At 37.6% G+C, this 17,259-nt stretch overlaps 3 protein-coding genes and 1 non-coding gene across 8 annotated transcripts; 2 read left to right on the top strand and 2 right to left on the bottom strand.

Annotated features, from left to right (window-relative positions):
• The first annotated feature begins 641 nt into the window (after window positions 1-641).
• LOC126786859 (chaperone protein ClpB1-like) lies at window positions 642-4,793 on the top strand. Of its 3 annotated transcripts, none has more exons than XM_050512822.1 (9): window positions 642-921; window positions 1,145-1,297; window positions 1,437-1,669; window positions 1,754-2,035; window positions 2,204-2,523; window positions 2,623-2,953; window positions 3,045-3,254; window positions 3,802-4,206; window positions 4,334-4,793. In XM_050512822.1, the coding sequence occupies exons 2-9, from the start codon at window positions 1,147-1,149 to the stop codon at window positions 4,403-4,405; spliced, it is 2,004 nt and encodes a 667-aa protein (XP_050368779.1). In that variant the 5' UTR covers window positions 642-921; window positions 1,145-1,146; the 3' UTR covers window positions 4,406-4,793. The 3 variants fall into 3 exon arrangements, with proteins under 3 accessions (XP_050368779.1, XP_050368778.1, XP_050368777.1); XM_050512821.1 differs by having other exon boundaries at window positions 1,139-1,297; window positions 2,620-2,953; window positions 4,334-4,792; XM_050512820.1 differs by having other exon boundaries at window positions 643-921; window positions 2,620-2,953; window positions 4,334-4,792.
• A 418-nt stretch (window positions 4,794-5,211) lies between these two features.
• TRNAW-CCA (transfer RNA tryptophan (anticodon CCA)) lies at window positions 5,212-5,283 on the bottom strand. The gene has a single exon. It is a non-coding gene; the product is annotated as a tRNA-Trp (tRNA).
• A 5,055-nt stretch (window positions 5,284-10,338) lies between these two features.
• On the top strand, window positions 10,339-14,463 carry LOC126789541 (tobamovirus multiplication protein 1). 3 transcript variants are annotated; one of them, XM_050515731.1, is made up of 12 exons: window positions 10,339-10,356; window positions 10,520-10,752; window positions 11,043-11,133; window positions 11,261-11,313; window positions 11,583-11,675; window positions 11,848-11,919; window positions 12,653-12,725; window positions 12,822-12,867; window positions 12,996-13,059; window positions 13,272-13,325; window positions 13,722-13,799; window positions 13,898-14,463. In XM_050515731.1, the coding sequence occupies exons 2-12, from the start codon at window positions 10,591-10,593 to the stop codon at window positions 13,988-13,990; spliced, it is 879 nt and encodes a 292-aa protein (XP_050371688.1). In that variant the 5' UTR covers window positions 10,339-10,356; window positions 10,520-10,590; the 3' UTR covers window positions 13,991-14,463. The 3 variants fall into 3 exon arrangements, with proteins under 3 accessions (XP_050371688.1, XP_050371687.1, XP_050371685.1); XM_050515730.1 differs by lacking the exon at window positions 10,339-10,356 and adding an exon at window positions 10,390-10,423; XM_050515728.1 differs by lacking the exon at window positions 10,339-10,356 and having other exon boundaries at window positions 10,443-10,752.
• Window positions 14,464-14,735: 272 nt separating this feature from the next.
• On the bottom strand, window positions 14,736-16,944 carry LOC126786667 (derlin-2.2). Its single transcript, XM_050512562.1, has 6 exons — window positions 16,718-16,944; window positions 16,344-16,443; window positions 16,026-16,240; window positions 15,847-15,930; window positions 15,660-15,713; window positions 14,736-15,150 (listed from the first exon to the last, which is right to left on the bottom strand). Exons 1-6 carry the CDS (start codon window positions 16,814-16,816, stop codon window positions 14,968-14,970), a joined length of 735 nt encoding a protein of 244 aa, XP_050368519.1. The 5' UTR covers window positions 16,817-16,944; the 3' UTR covers window positions 14,736-14,967.
• Between the last annotated feature and the right edge of the window lie 315 nt (window positions 16,945-17,259).

Raw genomic sequence — 17,259 nt, 5'->3', positions numbered from 1 at the left:
TGGGATTGCTTCGACTCACTCTAAAGACCTCCGACTTGTAGATGTGCATGCTAGCTAGTAATGTAAGTTGTCAATAAGAAATTGTCAATCTGCCTATTATTATATATCGATTTACTTGAAATTTATACAAAGTGGAAATGAGGATTGAATCCACAAACTCATTAACTTTAAAATATTGGTTCGACTTCTTTACTAAATATTTTATTGTAATTGTGTAACGTCTGAACTGTGTCAGTAAATATTTTAATGTACACATCTCTTGAATCCAACCAAAAAATCTGATAAAGTGGAAATGAGTGGTGAACCCCCTACTATTTACCAAAGCGAAGCAATATCTTAGACTTCTCAAACAAAGACCTTTGAATTGTGGGTGTGCAACGTCCGAAGAGTGTCAGTAACCACACCCGGATTCTCATCATATGCGTTCAACAATACGAAAAACATTCAATGCATTCGACTCGTGAATCCGTCCGAGAATCTGATAAAGTGGGAAACGAGTGATGAACCCGAAAAACTTACCATAATACAAGGTCCAAAAAATGAAAACCTATTTTCCACAATCCCACTCCACACGTCATAAAATACATGGTAAATTCGGGTCACCACCACCAAAGAAGAGAGGGGTTTAAAGTTTAGACCCGAATAACAATCGTAACACAGAACCGGTTCAAGTCGCCGGGTTAGGTCGGTTTGGCAGTTAAAAACCTCAGTCTCTTTCTCGTTCCCCGATTTACCCCAAACTGTACGGAACAGGTCGTTAGGGCTTTATGGGATCCCTATCTCTCTTTTCCGATTAGGGTTTTAGATTCTAATTCCCCAGTCTTCAAAAATTTGGGGCTTTTTTTGGGTTCCTTCAAATTCTGTGCTGTCTTCTCGAATTCCATTTTCCGGCGACGAATTCGATTGCTTCACCGGAGAAAGGTACGAACTTTGATTCTCCGAAGTTGGTTTGGTTCTGCGTTTGGGTAATTGTGTTGTGGGCTTTGGAATTGAGAACGATTGTAGTAGTTGAAGCTTTCAACTTTGGTCATTTTTGATTAGATTGAGGATAGAGTCAAGTATGTGTTTTTGTGTTGTTGAATTTGTTGCATGAGATTTTGGCTGTTGTGGTTGTGTTTTTTATGTGGTGATCATGAAGGTGCAGGTATGACAGAGGTTGAAGCAGAGCTATGCATGGAGGAGTTTGTGGCGAAAGTCGAAGTGGAGGATCAGGAGAAGTTGGAGCTGGAGTATGGTGTTGAAATCGAAGCTGCGGCCGTGGTGGACGCTTGTCGAATCATCAAGCAGTATCCTGATGGTTAGTTGTTGTTATTAGTGCTTGCTGTGCTGCTGTTATTAGTGATGATGTTTTGTTCATTTTGGTGGGATAGTGTTGTGTTAGTGAGAGGGGTTTGTTGATGTGATCATTGTTTTTGTGTTTTTTTTTTTTTTTTTAGTTTTTCAGTTCAATTGTCGGGGTGCATTGGATGATACCGAGAGGGCGATTTTGCAAATGAAGGTAGTGGAGCTTCTAGAGGAGGCTTGTGTGAGATTGAGGCAGAAGTTTGACTACTCAAGGGAAGGAGATGATGAACTAGAGGTGGGGGAGTACAGGCTGCATCGTGCACTTGTTGAGTTGAATGAAATCGAGAAAGAAAGAGAGCCATCCACCCAAAAGTGGAGGGATAGAGTAAGTTTTCCTTGCTAGTTAGCAACATCAGTCCTTCTCGGTTTTGAGGTACAGATATGTAATATTGGGTGGTTTATAATTCAGGTGGCTAAGGAGCGCGAAGAACTAACTGATGTGTGGAATAAGTTGGAGATTAAGTGGTTGGAATTACAAGCTTCACGGCAGAGATATGACATCAGAGCTCGCGAGGCACTTTTGTTGGAAAGGATGCGTGAAGGGCTGGTATACTATCTTAATGAGGAAAGATCAAAGGAAAATTTTTCCGGGATGTTGCAATTGCTTGATGAACATGTGACTGAGCTTATCTATACAACTCGCAAAGATTTTAAGCACGAGCTGACCGTTAGCTCGAATGTTGTTGCAATGGTAATACTTCTTTTACTCCTCCCATCTTCCTTTCTAGAATTTATCTTCCTGTACTGGCCAGAACGCATAATAATCTACATTGATAGTGTTCTTTACGTAATTGAAATTTCGGAATTGGTCGACTTTTGTTTTTGTTGTTATTAATTTTTATAATTAATGGTGATGTAGGCGGCGAGCACGTTGATTGATGCTCCACCATCACAGTTGCTTCCTGAATCACCTGTACTTCAGAACCATGAATCAATTAGGAGGGTAATTGGACAAGAACATGTTCTACTTGCTGTCAGTGCTGCTTTATCAAGGCAGAGGCCTCCACAACGCCCTATTGGATCCTTCATCTTTATGTGTGGATCCGGTTGTGGAAGGACAGAAGTTGCCAAACTTTTGGCCACTCTAGTCTTTGGTAAAAAAGACATGCTAACCGAGTTTGATCTAGAAAAGTACACAGGACCAAATTCTTTCGTACGCCTTCATAATATTCTCTGTAGGTAAGTTGTGAAGTGAATGGTGTGTTCTTATGTAATTCTTTTCTAAGCTGAAATTTTATGTACTCTAATGTGCTCCGTTTTTCTGTCCTGTTCCAGTAGCCAGATTGAGCCAGGCAAGAAGGGTGAGCTAGGTGTTAAGAAGAGGCATCTTGGTGTCATTTTGTTTGATAATGTTGACAAGGCTCCTGTGACTATTATCGAGCTTTTGACTCGGATTATAGGATTTGGTCATCTTGTAGATGGTAATGGGAATACCGTTGACTTCACTAATACGATGATCATCATGACGACAAATATCGGCTGTGATCAATTGTGGCCGTGGAATTGCAAATGTGATGATGAAGTTCAAAAGTTTCCTCTCAAAGAAGGATTATTTGATGATGCGTGGGAAAGAAATCATAATTCCTGTTACCTATCACTTCTGAGAGAGGTAAGCATGAGAAGATTGATCGATACTATTTGTTTTTATGAGCTGCCATCATCATATTACCCAACTCACCTTTGCATCTTATATTTTGCAGACGAAAAGTCATTTTGGACCTCAATTTCTTGAGTACGTAGATGATGTGATTGGATTTAGGTCTCTTTCCTCTCAGCAGCTGAAAGCTGTTGCTAGGCTACAGCTAAGGGACCTAGCCGTGTATATGACCCAAAAGGGCCTCATCATTTACTCATCTGAAGCTGCATTGGATATTATTGTACGGAGATCAGCTTGGCTTGGAGATCGAATTGTAAGGCTTGCATAAATCATGATCTTTTATGTTGAAACTATAAAAAAAATATATGTTGAAACATCACATGCATTAAGGGCATCCACAGCACATTTAGCACTTCTATAGTTAGATCCCTACCTTGGGTATAATATACGTTGGTATTCTTACTCTTTCCACTTGGGTATAATTTTTCACCATCATTTATCATTATCACCTTGAGACAGTGATGGAGTAGATTTTTCACCCTAATTTATCCAACTCGCTTTGATGCATAGTATCAAGAATAATACGTCTTACCGCTCACACTTTTCTTGATCTTTCTTTAGAAATGTTTACTGATGTATACTGTACAATATGTATAGACATTATCAAGAGTGCATCTACATTTTAAACATTATTTACTACAGAATTGGTTAATGAATATATGAATGTGTGTGAATTCCCCTTTGTGTGTTAGTATAATCACTTTATAACATAATGAGAATTGATGATGATGATGATAAGAGTTACTGATGATACTGGGCTTTGGTGGACAAATTTTTGATTGCTTGTAATACTTTTCCAGAAAGGTGGAGAGAAAATAAGGATGTGGCTGGAACAGAACTTGGTCCCTGTGCTCTTTGAGATGATTTCAAAGAATGAGATATCTGATTTATCGATCATGTATATTGAAGCTTCAGTGGATACGGATCAATTGTCTTTCAGAATGGAAAAGACTGGACGTCTATTGGAAGAACGTGACATTAATCAGTTAGCATCTTTAAAGGAATTGAGATTAATGTACCAGAAAGAGAAAGAAAGAGCAAAAAGAATCTACATGCTGAGAAGATTTCAGAACAAATTGATGGCTAGTGCAAATGCTGGATTTGATCATGTGACGAATGTTGTTCAAGATCTGGTCAATATAATTCAGGATCTCATTACAATTCCTGCTAGCATCATCAGGTCCTTCCTAGATAATCCTAAAAAGGTATACAATTTTGGTTTTACAGGCATTTAGTTTGTCTGGATGATGAGGATTGGTGTGTGTTTGTGTGGGCGGTTACTTAAGTAAGCTTTATACATAATACTAATACATGGTTCATAAATATTTTCAGGTGGCAATGGCGGCCTTGAACGAGGATGAGGTTAGGCAGAACAAGAGGGCTAAAAAAGGGACCAAGGGATGATCAGGGTGAAATAATAGAGTAAGCTTTTTCTCTCAGATGCAGCAGATAGGCCTATGATCTTTTTAAGCTTAATGGGGTACAAGCAGCCAAACTGCTTGTTTTTGGACCATTATTTGTAAAGGCAACATAGGTTTTACTAGATCCCATTGCTCAAAGGGACTTGGCAGAGCAGCAACTGCCGGACTGAGGTGCCGAGTCGATGTAAATTTAGGCATCAGACTGACAGGAAATGAAGCAGTCGGCCCTTTTTCTTTTTCTAACTGTAAAACAGCGAAGGATTTATATTATGGATATTCACAGCTATATAACGAGAATGATAGAATTTCTCTCGTGTAAGGTGTAAACCCCATGGCATATATGCTCCAGAGCCTTGACATGTTGTCAAGCATAAAAACGGTATATGTAAGTAATGTAACGAGATGGACTATAAACGAATTCCACCATCAGTGCTACGAATGCTTATGAACGATCGAAAGTCCAAAATCATACGTGCAATCATGAAATCATATTCCGTTACTTATACTCTTATATTTAGCGGAATACGTACAGCAATATTCCTTTATTGCTTGATTGAAGTTCATATGTCTTAACTTGTTTCTGCAAAATAAGAGCTAGAATCTTATGGAAGCTTGCTAACCATCAGTAACATGAAATTGATCATTACTGGCTTTGTCATAAAACGGCGTTTACTCGTGAAGTGCCTGAAGATGGAGATGAAGCCGTTATTACTGGTTTTTCACCTCAAAAGCCCATTTTTGTGAGATAAAAATGAAATTTAAAAAAAAAACCTAGGGTTTGAAGGGAATTGAACCCGACGTGAATCGAACACGCAACCTTCTGATCTGGAGTCAGACGCGCTACCATTGCGCCACGGATCCCGGTTATGAGCTTGCTCTTTCCGTCCATACATTACCGTAAAACATCTTTCTCACAACAATTTAAATATCGCCAATTTATATAGCATATGATGTATGGGTATGTAGAATATAAAAACAATACAAAATTTGTGCATTAACAAAACTCGGCACAAGTATCAAATCGAGTCCGAGTCCGAGTCCATATACCTTCTCAACCAAAATGCTGTTTGTACCTCAATATTATGACAATGACAATATACAATGACAAGACACTTGAGATTACACTTTGCCAAAAGAAAAAAAAAGACACTAGATATTACAAGATGTCAAGCTAGCCGACTGACATGGACATGATTGGTGTCAAGTTTTATTTATACAAACTCTCGAGTGTGACAAGCATTAACAAATAACAACAAATTTGCAAGCTTTGATGGGCAGGTAGACCATTACGTTTGGCACAATGGATAGAGCAGTTGTATACTTGTATTACATACTATTCTGGTCTACATCTAATTATCATCAGTTCCTTATTACAATTGCAACTAATTGCAGTTAGACATATAACTCCATCCTTCTACACGTGGGGAACTCCAACTAATTAACATTAATCAACATAGTGTTTAGTTAAATATTAAGCCATCCAAATCACACGACAATATTGTACTACTTGTCAATTAGGGCATTGATGAGTAAATAACCAAATGTCATTACAATGAATCACTAGCATTGACTCATACGTATCATTGTATACTAGGTGTATTTTATGTAAATGTAAATAGTTAAGATGGCTTGACAATTAGATCCTTGAGGTAAGATTTGTTTTTCAAAAGTATGGTTGACGTTCTAGCCAATGGAGGTTGTAATTCTTGCTCTCTTTTAAATTTAAGATCTTAGAAATGTGACTTGGCTCGCTTCATAACACAAGATGCGCATGTTATGCATGAAGAAGCTTGTTTTGTAGAGTTATGATTCGAAAGACATAGATGTACGCTCAATTGATCCTAAAATGGTATTATTATAACTTCTTTTTATTATAAGTATTATGCTAATATAATAATGTCAATAGCTTTAATCTTTGCACAGTACGATTTAATTTAGCATGTTGTGTCATTGGTCGTGACAATTCGAATTCACGTATCTACCGACACCAAAATGACATGTAATGTGTGATAATAAGATTAGGTAATTGGTAGTTGTGAAGAACAATTAGGCGACTCTATATAACATGAAGTGCGGGAATGACTTGATAGTACAGGCAACTCAATATACTTTGTTTGTTTAACTAAATTTCAAAGAGAACAATTATCATACTGATGTCAAGGTCGTGAAATGTAGTATCTGATATTGATTCGTGATAGGAACTTTATGTCTGGATACGTGTATAGGCATGTAGCCAAATAACTGAGTCCAAAGGAAGGGAGACATTCTTCTTCTTTCAATTAAGCACTTTGTCATGTCTTTTCCACATTTCCACATCGTACGTTCATTCTTGTTATCGTTTCGTTTTAATCAAAAGAAAACTAATTCATATGCTCAAACTATAATTCAATTCCTCAAAATTGATCTAACTCCTTCATCTTCAACGTTTTTATCATGCATCCGATCTAAAAATGTCAATGTCATTGCAATATTTTGTAAAACAATTACACGAATATCTGATAACTTCTACAACTAAAACCAACTTATCCAAATATCCAACTACAAGGTTAGAATTTATTTGTGACTTTGTCATAAATCTTGAACACTAAAATTGTACAGCTCATTTCCTCATTCACTATTTTTTTTCCTTTTTGATATTACATCTGATTTAGTAATCACCAAGATGCAACCTAAACTAATTTCTCAAACACAATATGATTCTAATGATTGAATCCGAAACTAAATTGAGATTAAGATCGAATAAATATTACACGCGATAAATAGTTGCTTAGTAAGAATAATTTACCGTGAGAGAAAAACAAGAGAAAATTAGAGAAGTCGATGAGCATGGCAAAGTGCGACGCCACTAGCTTTTGAGAAAGTAATATTATTCATAATTGGGTTATTGAATATAAGAAGTTTGCAAACCAAATGAATAACACTAAAAATATAGAAGGCGTAAATTAATACTAGAACAATACACACCCAATGGGTGTGGTAAATATATTTTTTTCCAGAATAAATAGGCATTTACTACATAATAGTGGGGAGATGGTGGGTAGTTACAGTACGTGGAAGTTATATCTACAAAAGAAAACAAATTTTTATTTTTTTGTTTTTTTATCTCTTGAATATTAAATATAATTTTAAATTAATATATGATGTAGGAAACCATATGTATTTTCACATGTGTTTTGGTTGAATCTCTTCCGGTTACTTCTCCTAAAGATTTACAAATATATTTCTTTGATACTTTCCTACACTCCCCCTTAAGTTAGAGAATGAATGTCTCCAGCTCTCAACTTGCTAATCAAAGGAATGAAATCTTCATTTCCCAAAGACTTTGTGAAAACATCAGCCAATTGAGAAGACAAACTCGCAAACTGTGTAGCCACTAACTAAACCAACCTGAATTTTGTCCTTGATGCAGTGACAATCCATTTCAATATGTCTAGTCCTCTCATGAAAGATTGGATTTGCTGCAATATGTAAATCTGTACTAAATCACAATACAACAAGGCTGGTTTCAAGTGAAGAATGTTTAAATCTTTAAGTAGGCTTCACAACCAGGTCAGCTCACAACAAGTTTCTACCATAGCCCTATATTATGCCTCAGCTAAAGACAAACGAAACAACCTTTTGACTTTTTGACTTCCAAGAAATTAATGAGGAACCAAAAAAAAAACAATATCAAGTAGTAGATATTCATGTCATAGGGCATCCACCCCAATCTGAATCACAATAAGCACGAAGTTTGAGATCATTTTGTGAACAAAAAAATAATCCTTGACATAGAGTTTTCTTGAGATAGCGAACAACTCGCAAAGCTGCTTCCATATGGGACTTGGGTGACTGATGCATAAATCTACTCAATACATGAACATGATAGGTTATATCATGCCTTGAAATGGTGAGATAAATTAACCAGCCAACCAATCTTCTATAACGTGCAACATCTTTGAGTAAATCTCCTTTAAATCACACTCCATGGGAGTATCAACATGGGCTGCTCAATAAACTTGCGTCACTATTAATTTCCAATGCGTACTTTCGCTGAGAAATATAAATGTCATTTTTGGATTGAGAAACTTCAATGCCAAGAAAATATTTTAAATCACCAAGACCCTTAATACGAAAACAACTATTCAAAAATTGTTGTAAAGCAGAAATAACAATTGGATCATTACCAATGATCAATATGTCATCAACATATATCAATAAGGCGGTAACTGACTTCCCCTGCTTGCGAGTAAACAAAGAATAATCTGCCTTAGATTGCATATAACCATATGACTTCATAACATCAGAAAATTTGGCAAACCATTGTCTTGAAACTTGTTTTAAACCATATAGTGATTTGTTAAGGCGACAAACTAAATTCTCCCCCTATCGCCGAAGACCAGGAGGAGGAGACATGAATATTTCTTCATCAAGATCACCATGTAAAAATGCATTATTAACATCCAATTGAAAAGAGAGGCCAATTTTTGAGCACAAGCCAAAGGTAACAAGTAACAGACATAGACAATCTTGGTTGTAGGTGAAGAGGTATCATGATAGTCTATACCTTCCATTTTAGTAAAACCCTTTTGCAACCAATCGGGCCTTGTGTCTTTCAATGGAACCGTCAGAACAACGCTTGACTTTGTAAACCCAACGACAACCAATAGGTGTTTTCCCGGCCGGTAAAGGGGTAAGTGCATATGAGTTTTCCCGGTCGGTAACCAATGAGATGAGAGATGTGTAAATGCATATGAAAAAATTGCTTAACCAAGGATTGAGTTTCAAACTTATGTTGCATTAAAAAAACCCAAGTAAAACGAGAATAATCAATCTACAATGATAAGGAAATAGTGTTCACCACTAAGAGAAGAACACTTATAAAGACCCCAAATATCACATTGAATTAGATTAAAAGGTTTGACAGTTGAAATAGAACTCATACCAAAAGAAAGACGACTATGATTTGACAATGAACAAACATCGCAAGCATTATTGAATTTAAAAGAAAGATTTAAAAGGTTTATAGCTATATAATCTAGACGAGGAGATGAAACACGCCCCAATCGTCGATGCCAAAGGTTGGTGGAAGTCTGGGCGATGTGACATGTAGGTTGAGGGGATGATGAATAATGAGGTTTGTACAATGTTTTCTTAGTCGCTAGTGCCATCAAATAATAAAAACCATTCGGCTGTTTACCCAAACCAATCGTGCTCCTCGAAGCCAGATTCTACAAAATACAACAAATAAGGGAAAAATGTCACCAAACAAGTCAAATGGTCAGACTTCTGGTAAGTCGACTAATAGATAACAAGTCAAACTTTAAAATTTGGCACACATAGTACATCAGAAAGATTGAAACATGAATTCAACGGGACTGATCCGGTGGAAGTAATTGGTGCCTTCTCTCCACTTGGCAATAATACCGGATTCTCATCACCACAGCTTCCGACAATCCGACCTTCCCTTTCTTATTTTCATTTCCAACTTTGTTTTCTTCAATTCAAAAACCAGCTGATAATTCCCTCATTTAGGCGCCTCAGGTCAAATTTCTTTGCCGCCTAATGTCACTTCTGCTCATTTCGTTCTTACTCTTGGGGCAAACCTCTCCTCTCTGGACACACCCCAGCACGCGAATCTACACTACAGAACACACTCACATCAAGCTTTTATATTTACTCTAATATGACGAGATCAACATTTTTAAAAAAGGGTTGGACATAACATTTTAAGCTATACATGAAATATATGTACCAATATTATATAAGCTGATTTAGCTGAAATATATATATACCCCCAGTTTATTTGGGGCTAAATCCATAGTTCCATAGTTCTCTCTCATTGACCAAAAAAATAGTTATCTTTCAGGATTGGCCCTAATTAAGAAAAAATAAAATAAAAACCATATCCCAAATTCTATAACAACCACCGCCCGAGCCAGCGTAGAAGCTTAGGTGAGCTCTCTCCCACGCTCGCTCTCTCTCTCTCTCTCTCTCTCTCTCTCAAATCTTGGACCGTCTGGTAGTGACTCGCGCAGCCTCTACCCTCTCTCTCTCTCTCTCTCTCTTTCTTTGAATTGAATTACTGAGCTGTGTGAAGAGACGGTTAGTTTTCCAGGCTGGTCTCCGCTTCTCAAAAACCGTCTCGACCTTTTTTTCTCCGGCGGGGGACTACTAGCTTCTCGGAAAATGACGAGAATGCCACCGCTGGCGACGCTGAGCTCGGCGCCGGTGGAGGTCGCGGCGTTGGTGCTGGGATGGTGGGACGACATTAACGAGTCCACTCAGTGGCAGGACGGCATCTTCTACTTCCTCTGCGCCGCCTACGCCCTCGTCTCCTCCGTCGCTCTGGTACCCTCTCTCTCTCTTGCTCTCTCTGTGCTAGGTTTTAGCGTGTGATTCGATCTTTTGCTGCTTTGATTTGGTTTTCTGTGGCTTTGGATTTTGCATCAGTCGAATCTGGATCAGTGTTGTAGTAGATTTTTCTAGATGACTTGAGACTTCAGAATGATTCGATGTGGCGGTAGCTGTCATTGTGATTAATGATGTATAGAATCTCGTTACACTAATTAGCGTTGGGAGATTAGGAAGTGAGGAGGAGTGAGTTGGAATTGAGCTTTATTGTGGTTTGTGATGTGCAGTTTCAACTGATAAGGATTGAATTGAGAGTGCCGGAGTACGGTTGGACGACGCAGAAGGTTTTCCATCTTATGAATTTCATTGTCAATGGGGGTAAGATACTGGTTGCATTACTGCCTTTCTGAGTCTGTTATTATGTGGCTCCTTTTTTTTTTCTTGTGCCGTTTCGGTTTGTATTGGTGTAATGATGAGCTCTGATCGCGTTCTTTTGTTGTTGCAGTGCGGGCAATTGTCTTTGGATTTCACAATCAAGTATTTCTATTGCAACCGAGGGTTAGTCATTCTTAGTTCTGTTAGTCTGCACCTTGTACCTACCATCATTTCATTCTTGACTTGCATATTATTTTAGGATTAATGAACTGATTATTTTTGCATACGTGTATTGGATACAAAAGTTCTCCCCACCTTTTGTCGATTGCTGATTTTGGGGTTCAAGGGACATTAGGGCTCCATTTGGTATTTGAAAGAAAAAGAAGATAAAATAAAATTAATGGATGTTGGAGTTTATATGCTAAACTTATGATGTCTGCATTTTGATACAGGTATTGATATTGGTGTTATTGGATCTTCCTGGACTGCTATTCTTCTCAACCTACACGCTTCTTGTCCTCTTTTGGGCAGAGATATATCACCAGGCAAGTGCTCCTTTTTTCTTGCATGGTATTAGAGTATCAGTGATACAGTATTGATTTTTGTGTTATTTGATGGCCGAGACTACTAATTTACTCAGATAAAAAACTTAGGCATGTGGTCATTTTCCTAACCGATAAGGGTCTCTAACTTTTCCTTAATTACTGTTACGAGCAGGCAAGAAGTTTACCGACAGATAAGCTCAGGATTGTTTATATTTCCGTTAATGCTGGAATGTACTTTGTACAGGTATGCTCCAGCTTACCAATTTTCTTGTACTGCATATGTTGCATTCACATATCATCTATTGGCCCCTTTTTTTTTGCTACAGTATAGTGTAATTAGTGTTGGTTTGCTATGTGTATTCTCCACTTTCTTTATATGTTTCATCATGTGGTTGCTCTAGAGCCCGAGCTGTAACCACTACATGTTGTATCCCTCTAATGTTGTCTATATAAACATTACTAGTAGCTAATTAATTTCTTCTGAAAATCCTTAAAGAAAACAATTTGAACAGGTGCTTAAACAGATTCTGTGTCACTACTCATTTGCTATCTGGTTTGGTTTGCTAATTCCTTGATCTCATTGTACTTTGATCCTAGTAATTGTTTGCTTCATCCCAAATATTCATTCAAAAGAAGGTTGAGAGGGCAAGTTCAATAACTATTGAGATATTTGGGACTTCTAGGTCGAATGTTTTACCAATTACCTAGGAAGGCAATGAGGATAATCCTGCTTTGCCTAATAAAAACAATTCTAGTGGTCTGCTTGCAGTCTGGCCTTGCACCTGCATGTTTAAGAATCTACTATTGGAAGTAGTTCTTGCTTGCCTCATTAATGGATGGAGGTGGTTGTACTTAACTCCTTGTAGACAGATGTCAATTTAGTGGCATATAGTCTTGTTTAGGCACGGAGTACAATTTAGTTCTTAGAAACTTCAAGATTTGATGCACCTTTTTATGAAATGTGAATTTCTCTTCAGATTTGCCTCTGGATATACCTCTGGTTTGATGACAACAGCGTTGTGGAGTTCATCGGAAAGATATTTATTGCAGGTAAGTCATGTATTGAGTCCTGATAGTTCTCACAGTGTCCAATTGTTGTGTCTAATTTATTCATGCGCTGAATTATATTATACCCTTTTGTACCAGCTGTGTCATTTGTGGCTGCACTAGGTTTCTTAGTCTATGGGGGAAGGTGAGCTTTCTGCATTATACAGTACTTTAAGCATCTTAAATGCGGGCATTCCTTTATTTTTTTAATTTTTTTGCTCTTTCATGACCATGGCATTTTATTGGGTGGATAATTATAAACTATTCCTTCAGGTTATTTTTCATGCTGAGACGTTTCCCAATTGAATCTAAAGGGAGAAGAAAGAAACTTCATGAGGTTTGTGCCTTGCGCTTTCATTATGTCTGTCAGGATGGTCCACCTGATTGCTAGACCTAGCTTCACGAGAACTTTGTGGACATATATGTTTTCAGTTTGTAGGTTTCATGTTCATCTCTACTTTCAGGGTTATGAAGTATAAACAGAAAAAATATAGCCAAACAGTTCTGTTTAGACTATTCTATTGGCTAACAAATGGGTTCTAATTGCAGGTTGGATCTGTTACAGCCATATGTTTCACCTGCTTTCTCATAAGATGCTTTGTGGTAAGGCTTACTCTTAGTCCCAAAAATTTAGTCTTTTTCAAAAAGTTTATTGCACTGAGATTAAATATCAAAGTAACTAGAATCTACATTGTTTCCACACTAAATACAGCTTCTGTTTTTTATAAGTTTGGGAATCATTCATGTTACATCACAGTTAATCATAACTCAGAGAGCTATAAACATTTTGTTATAACAATATAAGACTTATCCGAGTCCTGGATACAGAGGTCGGATTTCAGGAAACAAGTTACAAATACATAGTAGTTCTGACACAAGCACATTGTATCGTCTTTTATCTTTGGCCTGTACAGTTTTTTGATTGTAAACGGAATCAGTATGACCTTACTGAATTTTGCTTTTCTTCATCAGTTTGTTAATTCTTTCATTTCAATGCAGGATGTGTTGTCCGCTTTTGATGATGATGCAACACTTGATGTTTTGGATCATCCTGTTTTGAACGTGATCTACTACATGGTAGCCTACTAAACTATTTTATTTTCAATCAGATTTTTTTTGTCCTTTATTTAACTTATTTGCTTTACCCTTCAAAATTCTTACAATGTCCTCTGCAGCTGGTTGAGATCCTGCCCTCAGCCTTAGTTCTCTACATCTTGCGCAAATTGCCTCCTAAGAGAGTATCAGCTCAGTATCATCCAATTTGTTAGCTCAGCTCAGTATCATCCAATTTGTTAGCTCAGCTCAGTATCATCATTCTTTGTGGTATTTTTGCCCCGTTATTTATTCTTTACGGACTGGAGGTTTGATGCTAAGGAAAATGAGCAACATGAGGATAGCCAGATAAAACAATCCAGATGTAGTATTCTGGTGCTGCCGGCATATTTTTTGCTTAGATGTATGTATATTGCACAGCTCTCTGCAACTTCGCCAAGGAAGATTGTTCAATTTAATTCCATGGTGATTTTGACAGTAACAGGTCTATGCGATCATGTTTCAAAAGAAAAATGTTAATGTAATTTAAATGTTGTAGGTGTTGTTTCGGTTTGTTTTAGAGAATTAGAGTTACCATCATGGTGTGTTGATGATCTCCATTTTACATCTTTTAGATCAAGGTTATATTTGATAAGCAGAGGGAACAAGCATCTCCCAACTTTGTTTTTGAAATGTCTTGTCACCAATGTTTCTACAGTTTCACATCACAATGTGTTCTCCACATGTTTAGTGCACACTTAACCAGTTCAGCTCTCTGCTTAGCACTGAGCTTCAGATTCTTTTCTCTTATCAAATTGGAATGATAACCAATTAGATGACTGATACAGCATGTTACTATTCATCGCTGAAATTGGTTCAATAAATACGCACCCAATGTGGAGAAGAGAAGACACGCGACAAGGGGTAAAGCGAATTTGGCAGTGGAAACTGTAATTTTGAAGAAATGGAACTACGAACATTAGATCACAAAGCCAGCAACAGCACTTTGATCACGCATTCATGAGCTTTGAATTGTAACAGTTGCACAAAAAGTAATTTGCATATCAGTGTATATCTCTATATATTACAGAGCACAAATCCATCCTAGAAGCCAGAGCCATGACTATTTCCAGCTAAGCCCCATCAACCTATTTTTTCTGAAGGTTTCATCAATCTCGGTGAAGTTCCTCAACAGGTTTTCCTGAAGGTTTCATCAATCTTGGTGAAGTTCCTCAACAGGTGGAGGAGCAAATCTCACATTCGCTGGCCGTGCCACCACAACAGCGTCATCTGCAAATATTGCCTTGATAAATGAAGGGGTTCTCAAGGGCCGGCGGCCTGTCATCCTGGGGTAAACATCTTCCAGAAAATAATACGCATGACCAGCAATCATTCCCTGAATAAAAACCAATCAACATTAGTATTAAGGATTTATGCATAAAAACTTTCAATAGATTCAAACGAGTAGGGTCTAAATAGCTACAGAATAACAAAAGCTAGTCTCAGAGATATATTATCAGAATAACTTGTGACACGCTGCTGTATTGCCAACTTTTCCACAACGCACCATACACAAACAATATGAAACCCAACTTCTAAACAGTGGATCAAACTATTTTCTTTTACTGTCATCACGACTTAATGGAGATCATCCACTATATTATCATAACTCTCAGTAATTTAAAGTCACAATGATATGGAAATAAAACCTGTTCGAGAGTTGTACGGAAGGTTATCTTCATTTAGTGATATATTGTGCGTAATCATTGCGCTAACATCATAAGCTCAGGAAATATACAAAATTTGATTGCTTTAGGGACAACAAGCTGTATCTAAGGTTTACTCTTTTGAAAATGCTATATTGAAATGTCAATACTAACGGAAATTCTTCATAGGAATAAATACCAGGAGATCCACCCAAGCGCTTGCTCCAACAAGGACAGAGAAGCCTAGGAGAAACTGGAACAAAGATGAAAAACATTAGACTCGTGAATTAGGAGGGAAAGATCATGATATATCAAAGCTACATTACTAAAAAATCCAATAGAAAACAAAGATTAACAGCTAATATATGCAACACAAGCACACTCACCCATGGTAGGTATGCTGCTGTGAAGTTAAAGAGTCCCAGGAAACTCATATGGATGAAAGGGTTCTGCTTGCTCCAAACATAGACCTGTAGAACAGTGAGGAAAAATGCCTTAAGAAACACTGGAAAGAAACCACAGTTTGGGAATCCATCACAAACAGAAAAAAGAAAAAGCAACTCACCATCATGAATGTCAGCGAGTTGCTCAGGAATATGATCTTTGCAAAAGACTCCGACAGATAAGGTATCATTCCCCCAACCAGAACTATCCCCGTCAACACAGACGCACCGAACAAGAGCATGTAAAAGAAATCCGCCGTCCTCCCCCTGAACGAGTTCTCCTCAAGAAGCTTGCAGTACCGAGCCAGGAAGAACATGTGGAACAGAAAATCCAAGTCTGCCATTGCCAAAAACAACACCGCCGTGTTACAAAAAAAAAAACAAAAATCACACTAACAACTAAACACACAGACACTCCAAACACAAACACTAACAATTACCTATCTTTCGAAAGTAAAGGAAATTGGTGATGAGGCGCCATAGCTGATACTGCTTCACTACCAGTATAGGGTTCAAGTACAAATTGTGAGGCGAGATTATCTGTAAACATTTCCACCATTAAAGAACCATAAGTCTCCAAACTTCAATAAAACTAACATCACTAAACAAAAAATTAAAGTTGACCCAATGCAATTCATCCCTTAATTAATCAAACCCAGCTTCCAGATTCCAATAAGCAGAATAATCATACAATCATCTTAAATCAAATTCATGAAATTCCTAAAGCTGAAGCAAAGACCCAATCGAAATTAAACACGACCCAATTGAATAGAGCCAAAGATTCATAGAAAGATTGATGCTTTTGGGTACATACGTCGAGGGAGCAACCGATACTGGTGACGACAGCGGCGGTGAGGTAGCATCTGGTGATCACCGGCATCTGCTTGTACCATTCTTCAACTGCTTGGGCCATGATTGCGATTCAATTGAGGAAGAGATTTAGAGAGGTGTTGGTGAAATCGAAAACCTAAAAGGGTTTGGAGAATTTGGGTTTGTTTTTGATTTATGAGAAAGATGAAAGATGACGGATAAATTGAAGAGATGCCAAAACAAAAGTGAACGCGTCAGTGTTGTTTCTGGGTTCGAAAGGAGACGAGAGTATGACAGATGATGAGCGAATGGGAAGGCGAGTGGGGAGCACGTACGAATGAGATTGTTGTGTTGTTGTTGGACCGGTGGATAGTGGTTATTCCCACTGTTCTTTGTTTTTTCGGGTTTCAAGACCGACTCTAAATCCGAAATTAGACTCCAAATATTAAACTTTAAATTTGTAACATTTATTTTTACTTCAAGAAAAATCACTAAAAGAAAATGCCGTAAGCTTTAAACACTAAATTTTAAATTTCTAACATTAAT

Source organism: Argentina anserina, chromosome 3 (assembly GCF_933775445.1).
Source record: "Argentina anserina chromosome 3, drPotAnse1.1, whole genome shotgun sequence".
Lineage (NCBI taxonomy): Eukaryota > Viridiplantae > Streptophyta > Magnoliopsida > Rosales > Rosaceae > Argentina > Argentina anserina.
The sequence above is the reverse complement of the archived record's forward strand: the minus strand, read 5'-3'. Positions and strand labels throughout refer to the sequence as shown.